Source organism: Habropoda laboriosa, unplaced genomic scaffold, assembly GCF_001263275.1.
Source record: "Habropoda laboriosa isolate 0110345459 unplaced genomic scaffold, ASM126327v1 scaffold89, whole genome shotgun sequence".
NCBI classification, from domain to species: Eukaryota; Metazoa; Arthropoda; class Insecta; order Hymenoptera; family Apidae; genus Habropoda; species Habropoda laboriosa.
In genome coordinates, this window is record NW_017100263.1 from 1750510 (window position 1) to 1759439 (window position 8930).

At 27.0% G+C, this 8930-nt stretch overlaps 3 protein-coding genes across 4 annotated transcripts in view; 1 reads left to right on the top strand and 2 right to left on the bottom strand.

The window, feature by feature from the left end:
- Positions 1-736, bottom strand: part of LOC108573083 (nucleoporin GLE1) — a 3349-nt gene extending 2613 nt beyond the window's left edge. The window contains exons 1-3 of one of the 2 annotated variants that reach the window (XM_017935449.1): positions 697-736; positions 544-622; positions 326-438 (exon numbers count right to left, since the gene is read on the bottom strand). In XM_017935449.1, coding sequence (XP_017790938.1) covers positions 326-438; positions 544-622; positions 697-729 — 225 coding nt within the window. In that variant the 5' untranslated portion in view covers positions 730-736. Of the gene's footprint in view, positions 1-325; positions 623-696 lie in introns of both variants that reach the window. The other variant, XM_017935448.1, reaches the window with a different exon arrangement.
- A 3709-nt stretch (positions 737-4445) lies between these two features.
- On the bottom strand, positions 4446-6808 carry LOC108573022 (ubiquitin carboxyl-terminal hydrolase 30 homolog). The gene is made up of 7 exons (XM_017935379.1): positions 6750-6808; positions 6435-6590; positions 6202-6360; positions 5748-5911; positions 5181-5591; positions 4775-5110; positions 4446-4694 (listed from the first exon to the last, which is right to left on the bottom strand). Exons 2-7 carry the CDS (start codon positions 6532-6534, stop codon positions 4446-4448), a joined length of 1419 nt encoding a protein of 472 aa, XP_017790868.1. The 5' UTR covers positions 6535-6590; positions 6750-6808.
- A 748-nt stretch (positions 6809-7556) lies between these two features.
- Positions 7557-8930, top strand: part of LOC108573080 (protein deltex-like) — a 3806-nt gene continuing 2432 nt past the window's right edge. The window contains exon 1 of the mRNA XM_017935445.1: positions 7557-7928. Coding sequence (XP_017790934.1) covers positions 7759-7928 — 170 coding nt within the window. The 5' untranslated portion in view covers positions 7557-7758. The remainder of the gene's footprint in view (positions 7929-8930) is intronic.

Consider the following 8930-nt stretch of genomic DNA (forward strand, 5'->3'; position numbering starts at 1 on the left):
TTCAATAATATTTGAAATATTACAAATTTTTATAAGAAACTATACATAGGTGGAACACTATTTCTAAAAAAATGTAAAATGTTGAAAACGAAAACCTTCAGTATACCAATTATTTTAAGTACTGGCACATATTTTTTAATTTTGTAGTTTAACTTTATTGATTGCTTTTTAGATAATAAGTAGCTGATTATTCCTTATACAATATCATTTTTTACATTTCTATAAAAAATAAAATTATATATTTATTTACTGATCTTTGAGTCATATGTAAGCTATTGTATGCACTAATTTTACATCTTCAAGATTAAAAATAAATTTACGTTACCTGTACTTCCTCCTTTCTTTGATTTTCACTTTCTAAGAGAATTTTTTTAACTGAAAATGTGATACCACTCTGCATAGAGATCTTATTCTGTGAGCGAACAGATTTTTGTGAAACTGCAATATTACAGGAATTCTGTTGATTTTCTATGTTGTCTAATTTTTCACTTTCATTTTCACTCACTGTTGAATCAGGACCAATTGTAACTCTATCCACTATACCTTTTATACGAGAAGCTTTTTTCAAAGCAGATACTTTAAGGCATGCAAAATCAGAAGCGATATCGTTCATATCCTGCATCTGGTCAAAATACAAAAAATAAAATTTTAGACATATAAAGTTTATTTTAAATAATGCTATAGACTGATACTTACAATTTCGTCTTTAGTGCTTACGAAATGTGGCATTTTTATAAGCACGTTGTAAAAAATAGAATATTGCGTAATAGATTTTGAAAAATTAAATATTTACAAAAATTTACAACTGTTATTATAACCTATAAGTTTATTTTTGCTCACATGTATTCTACATATGTATAAAATCGGTGCTATAAATTCTCTCATATGACAACATTACAACAAAATTTGTATAAATATTATTTCACTATAGCAACATTTTTCATATTAATCGAAAATGTTTTACAGTACACATCACTCACCCTTCGATCGTACTACATACTATATGTATATGCGCAACACTATTCGAATTTGAATGATATTACTGACAATAAACTACTTACTTACTTGTCTAATGGCGCTGTTTACATTATTACGAAATATATTTCTCTGAAAAAATATTCTTAAATTACTTTCCAAATATAAATTTTATAATTGTAAAGAAATCTGTTCATCAAAACCGAAGTATATTTTATGTACATAATTCGATAAGAAACGATTGCAATGTATTATTCTATATTTTATACTGATATATAGATAAAATCAGAATATAGCGTAGAAATGATTCAAAATTTTTATAACTTTTAAAACTATTAAAAAGTGTAATAAGATGAACAAACACATTATTTTTTTCAAATATACGCAGTACTTCAAAATAATGTACAGAAAGTTTTTTATCTTATTAATTGTTTGATTACAATTAATTTGTGCATCACTCATAAAATATTTTCCTATCAACTCAGGCTTTATAAAAGACTTTATTATTTTACTACATGCTTAATACGAAGTATAAAATAGAAATATTATTTATACCATATTTATTATCGTATATATTCTTATGCTTATATATTAAACCGTCATATAATTATATTAGGTGATTGCAAAAGTTCGTGCTCGATTTTCAGAGGTGGCGGGAACCTTATAACACTTCGATACAGATGTTTGTTTTAGCATCATGTTACATTCCTATCGAAAGACACCGCTTGTGTTTTATTTTCAAATCGGGTACGAATTTTTGCAATCATCCAATAAATTAGTAAATAAATTATGAAATAAGAATGATTTAACTAAACTCTATGAATATAGTAATTTTTATAAAAATAATTATCAAACATATTTTTATCAATTATTAAGTCAATGTACGTATGTTTGAATACAAATATGCTTATTAACATGAACTATTTTTTAATCGTTTTAAAATGTAAAATTCTACAAAAATGAAAAAGTATGCCAAAAAAATTATTCTTGAATAAATTCCATTTTTGTAATTTAAAAAGTTGTGATTACATTACAAACAAAATAAGAAGAGTAAACTTAATGAAATAAAGTTTATATTCCTATTATACTTTGATACTGTTTTTTAATTCAATTTATATTTATTTGCAATGATGAAAATTTTGTGTACTACAATAAATCCTCAAATTAATATGTAGTATATAGTATTTTTCCAATGTTTTATTTACAATAATACAACAAAAGTTTATACATTAAAGTAAAACCGCAAATATTCGACATCGTATATCGTCCTATTTAATTTCAATGTTACTTGAAAATCGTAACATTTCTTAGGAAAATTAAATTAAAAATAAAATTAATCTTACTACTGTATAATCAAAATTGCTTCAAGATTTATAAAATCATAATTGTACTTTTATTCAATGAACACTAAAAATAATATAATTTACGTGTAAGGGTACGTGTACATTTGAGAGTAAAACTATCGCGAGTTGCTTACGAGACTAAAATTTATCAGTGAAACAGTATTAGGAGTACTTGCGGAGACCTGGATACAATTTGAGAATACTCTCAAAAATAACTATCGTAAAAAACTCTTAAATAGACACGTACTCTAAGAGTTATAAACACATTTGGTTTAAAAGGAACAAAACAGATATCATATACAGGGTAAGAAATTTAAATCAATCTCCGCGAAAATCTTCGATATTTCAGATAAAAGTTGAATGGTTTTGAGGGGGATATAATCTGATATGAGTATTCAGTTCTTTTGTAGGTGGACGCGTAGAAGGCAAATGAAGATCAAATTCATTTTTTTAAGTGGAATCACTTATTTTCAAATGCATTAATCGATGCAGCTCATCAGTGCCTATAAAAAAGTATTAAGTTATTTATGCCAAAAAGCCAAAAGTTTAGGAGATATTTTAATATTAATTAAATGACACTTAAGAGCTACATTAAACGTAGTTTCCCAATTGTTGGGCGTATTGACTTTGCACCGAAATCACCAGATCTATCAACGTTAGATTTTCTTTTTGTGGGGATATTTAAAAATCGAAGTTTATTAAGAAAAATGTACTACTCCGAACGACTTAAAACAGAGGATTCTTCAGGTATGTCAACAAATGCCTAAAGAAATGCTAGAAAGGGTTGATCGGTCACTTAGAGACCGAGTAAATCTCTGTATTCAGGCTGAAGGATGTATTTTTCAACATCAATTTGAGAAGGTAAATATTGAATTGCGAGTACGATTTCGCAATTTTTAAATTAAAATATCTCCCAAACTAATGGTTTATGGACATATATAACTTAATATTTTTTTACAGGGTATGACGAGCTGCATTAATTAATACATGAAAAAAATGATTCCATTAAAAAAAAAAAGAATGGACCTTCATATTATGTCCTCTACGCTTCTACCTACAAAAAGTTACATGCATTAAATTATGCCCCCCTTGAAACCATTCAACTTTTGTCTAAAACATTTTTCAGTATCATCAACGGTTTTGAAGATATTTACAGATATCAATTTAAATAACTGATCCTGTATACTATGTAATTAAATTATTAATCTTCAGACAGCGGATAGCGTGATAGTCATAGGCACGGCAGATGCTGTGTCAAATATGACCCAATACTTTTCTGTACACAAGTGAAACCACATTTTTCTTATTTTACTAAGCATTCTATTGTTTGAAATTATACAAATATATTATGATTAAAATAACAAATATATGTATAATATTAGGAGAGCAGAGTCGAAACTCTGTTTCGAATGCCGGTTGAAATAAGAAACATCTGAAAGCCGGGTCAGTGGTGACCCAGCATCCGCCGTCCGAAGCTGCTTTGCATCTAAGTGTATTTTATTTAGAATACAGCAGTGTGTACCTGAAATGAAATTTTCAAATTCTAATTATACAAAACAATAATTTACTTCATATACAAGAGTGATTGATTTGGCACATTTCAAGTTTGGTTTCCTATTGCGATCTATGAACTTTATCAAACAATGAATTCAGTTCTCTGTAAACTATAATTACTAATATTCTGAAATGTCGCTAACCTTAAATATTGGCTACTTTGCTGTTGTACATAAATTATTAAATATATACAATTTTGTAAAATATATTGTTGAAAATCTAGTACTATTTAATTAAATTTAAAAAGCATGATATTAAACTTTTGTAAGCCAAAAAGCACTGTACTTCTGTTTTTAAGTACTATTATCATAAAAGTAGTATATATTGATTAAACAATATCCTAAATAACATGGAATCTAATGAGTGATTTATATAAATTTAAGTAAATTGAAATATTTTCAGTTCATTTAACAAATAGTTTGAAGTAATTTCAGTTACATTATAATAAAAACATATGAAAGCTACTGTTAAAACACACTCAGTCTCTTAAATTCCATCATAATCATTATGTCATTTTAATATAGCATCGTTCCTAAATTTGTTATAATTACTAAAATTGGTTACTAACTACTTTTATGTGACATTAATACGTTCATAAAATAAAAGATATGGCGTGACACATAAAACCTCAATCAAGGATACATTTTCAACTACGTTATCCGAAGTATACAACCACTGATTGATTTTATTTCCTCGTCTATAGCAAACAAAATGTCCAGAATCAACAGGTCCACGATGTTCCACAATCGCACGCAATTTATACGTGTGTTTATCTTGTAGTGTTGTTCGATTAGTAAGCAACATCGTTGCTTCAGGATCTCCCTATTAATTGATATTGTATTTTAAATTTGATAAGTAACAATATATATTTATTATATGCACATAAAATGTACATATCCTACCCGTGCATTTCGCTTTCTTGTTTCTGTAAAAGTGTAAGGATCCAATGTTAAAATTTCTGGAAATTTAACTGGATCATCTCTCTTAATTGGTATCCCTGAAGAGCTCCATGTAGTTCTTGATATGTGTAAACATAAACATTTTGGAAGTTTGCCTAGAGTTAAGGTTTTCATAGCTAAACAACGCATTCCGCATCCATCGCATAATACATCCTGAACAATCTCACTGGTTACAAAACGTGTTAGAAGTTCTTCCAATGTATGATGAGATTTAATATATGAACCCAGAGGAGGCAGAGGCAGAGAAATTGTTTCAAGTTTATCATAACGAACAGCAGACTACAAAAAGTACTTTTATCTGTTTCACATAATAAAATGTAATGTATCACAATTAAAACGTAAAACAAACCTTCCATTTACAGCAATTGCATTGTAATTGACTAGTTAATAAGCCTGAAAATGGATGCACTTCCACTGATATCGATGGAGCATTAGAAAATGGCATAGCACATAAAGAGCTCCATGGTTTGAAAGATTCTTTATTCTCTCCAACATCAACATTTTTTGAAAGTACTTCTGAAGATCTAGCAAGGATCATACCTGGCTTATTGTACACCATAGGAATACTTGTTATGGATGCCATTGAAGATATTACATGATTATTGCAATTTCTATCAAAACCATTTGGAATGTTAGGATTTTTGTTAGCTGATACAATATCATTACAAGACACACTTCTAAATGTTAAGGGATCACCCAATTTTTTTGTATCTGTTACTATTGTTGAACTTTGTGGTAAAGCATCAGACAGGCAACATTTCTGAAATGATTGTTATAGATATATTTTATTTGTCAACATACATACTTATTTTAATAATTTAAAAATATACCATTTAAGTATTCTCTAAGAATTTTTACGTGTATTATACACATATATTATTAATATTAATTTAATAACTTTTCCTAGTAAACATACCCTATTACTAGGTTGAATTTCTGCCTGTAATGCACTAAGAACAATATGAAATAGTTCATGCACATCTTGGTGGCCAGGTGTAAATCTCCATTGGCTTCCTAATGATGAAATTATTTCAATTGGTGTTACATCACCATATAAATCCCCTGTATATCCATTCACTTCTAATTGAGAAAAAATTTACACAATTATATTTTATTTACATGTTTCAATTATATTAGCTGTTTCAACAAAAATTCATTGTACACAGTGTAGAAGTTAATAAATTCTTTATCTTTTTTTACAATAATAATATAGGTATATTAAAATTGTAAAATATCAAAAAATAAATTTTTTTAGCATTTATATCTTGTAACATATTACTATTACAACAGTAAAAAGTTATAATATTGAAATTTTATTTTTTTAAGTAAAAAAAACCATAATTAAAGTTTCTTTAAAAACAATAACATACTTTCAAAAACAGAGAGTAGAGTCGAAATGAAATTAATATTTCCACTTTTCTCATGTTGTTTCTTTAACCATCCAATAAAAATTGGACATGCAGCTAAAGCTTGTAAAAGAGAATTCAAAAAGCAAGTATATCCTAGATTATTGATTCCAATGACTTTTCCTAAAAAGACATAAAGTGTAATAACATATTTTTCTACCAAATTTTTAAATATTGAGCACATTTGTTTAATATACCTTTTTTTCTAGGTTTAGGAGAAGGTCCCCATAAAACGAATGCTGCAACGGCAATTGCGAATCCTACACTAGCAAATACAGCAACTTTTTCTACATCCATGTTTTCGGAATATTCGTTGACGCCTGGAATATTCTTAAAAAACTGCAAAAACTAACCTATACGTCAATGCAAGGAACAAATATATTTATTAATAAATATGCATATACTTTTCTTAAAGTAATTAATAATTTAAAGTACAAAATGTCAATTTTTTACTATTTTCATATTTTCATATTTTATTCGAAATTAGCTAGTTGAAAATTAGGTTTATGTACTTTGCTTAAAAGCTTTGAACAACTCATAGGCAGTAATAACCCAAAAGACTCATTCATTTATTATTTGCAAACTTAGTTCTTATTTTTAAATGCATTGATATAAAATTAATGTCCCTTTCTTAACAAAAAAATTGTTTTGTAAATCATAAACAATATACTTGTGTATTCAGTACTCTGATGCACAAACACTCGTTTGCTGTCATGAATACTAGTATAGATTTTTACGTAGGTTATGTAAATATTTTTATATTAACATTGAAATCGCATTTATAAACATACATTAATAGCTAATAAAATACTATTATAAGATGCCATTAAAGATAAATAGTTAAATTAAGATAAAGATAAAGATAAAGATAGTTAATTAAAGATAAAATGTTATGAATCTCATATACACACATAGTAAAGAAGAAACACGGTGTTGTATTATCCACGTTAAAAAATATTACGTAAAATCATTTCTTTAATAATATTGCTAAATCTAACTACGGATTGTATTAACAATACGATATAACTTTTAGTGCTTTTAATTTAATATTATAACGATTACATAAATTGTATAAAAAGTCTTTTCAAATGCGATTGTTAAAAATCGATCATCGATATCTCGATTACTCGAAGTTTAAAATTGTGTATACTTCAGTCAAATTCATTTGTGTTGTGTTCATTGCAAACAAAACAATATGGAGTGAAGTGTGGTTGACGTGTTTTCCTCTTCGATTTATTCTTAAAATTTATTGTTGCCTGACATCTAAATTTTGTTTTTCGGATTAAATTGAAATTGTATAATCGAACATTAATGTTTGTTTTGAAAATATCTATATAAACGTAGTAAATATATGTACGTATGACATATTATTGCGATATACATATGCACGCATACACACAGACCACATGCTTATACACACTGTTGGTAAATTAAAGTGAATGTGGAAGACTTGAAAATGTTCCCACGTTCTCGTTGCGCAAGTGTGTGTTGCGCGTGTGTGTGAAATTCTTTATCAAGAAGATGAACGTTCAAGGGCAAGAACACGGTCATGCAGTTGTTGTGTGGGAGTGGGAAAATCGTCACGGACGATGGAGGCCTTATAGTCCTGCAGTATCACAACATCTAGAAAGAGCACATTGCAAAAAACTTACTCGGGTCTTTCTTAATGATGCAGATCCAAATTTGGATAGGTTTGAATTTAAATATATTATTTTATATGTTTATTGGAATATTGCAATACTTATTCATTTAAACAATTTTGTTTCATATACATAAACAAACAAAAAATATTTTAGCAAAAACATAGCAATATTAAATTTATTATTAAGACTGTTATATAAATTAAAAAAGTTAAACTAAATGTATATAGCATTTAAGTTTAACTTCAATTCAGCTAAAGAATAATTTTTTTAATATTAGGTTGGTGTATATAAAATGTCGTTTTTTAAAATGAAACTTTAGATATATTCCATTTCTTCAAAAACCAATATATTTAATCAAAATAATTTCCACATGATTCTATATTCTTTTTTTAACGATTAACTAGTTTCATTATTCAAAATTTATAAAAATCTTTGAATTCAAAAATCCTTTGAATGCTGATTTTACAGTGTCTTCATTTTGAAATAATTTTTGTTAAAAAATTGTTCAGGTGTTTGAAAAAATGGTAGTATGCTAAGGAAAGGTTGAATAAATAAGAGTGACAATAATTTTTCTTAAAACATTATTATCAATGGCCCTATTTGGTCTGTCCCATGGCTAATTTTCCAATAAAAAGTCACCAACCTTGAATTTTGTATACCAATGCTAAAGTATCTTAACATAACCTTCTTCAAATATTAAGTTTATATTGTTTCCAAGTTTAAACTTATATAAAAAAATTACATGAATATCCTGATTATTCATCACATCAGATAATAATGTCCAAACAATTGTATTATGAACTTTTTTCACTATTAAATACACAAATTCCTTCTTGACTATTATGTATAAAAATTTATGATCAGACAAAATTTAATATGTGATATCAACCTGCCAATTTTAGCTGTTAAAAAACATTTCATTTGCACCAACCAAATACTTTGATTTCTTATTACTATTATCATATGTTAATGTGTACTAAAACTAAATTTTAAGCACTAAACAATTTTTATATTTTTTCTAGTTCTAATTGTTAATGTTAGCTACAGTGA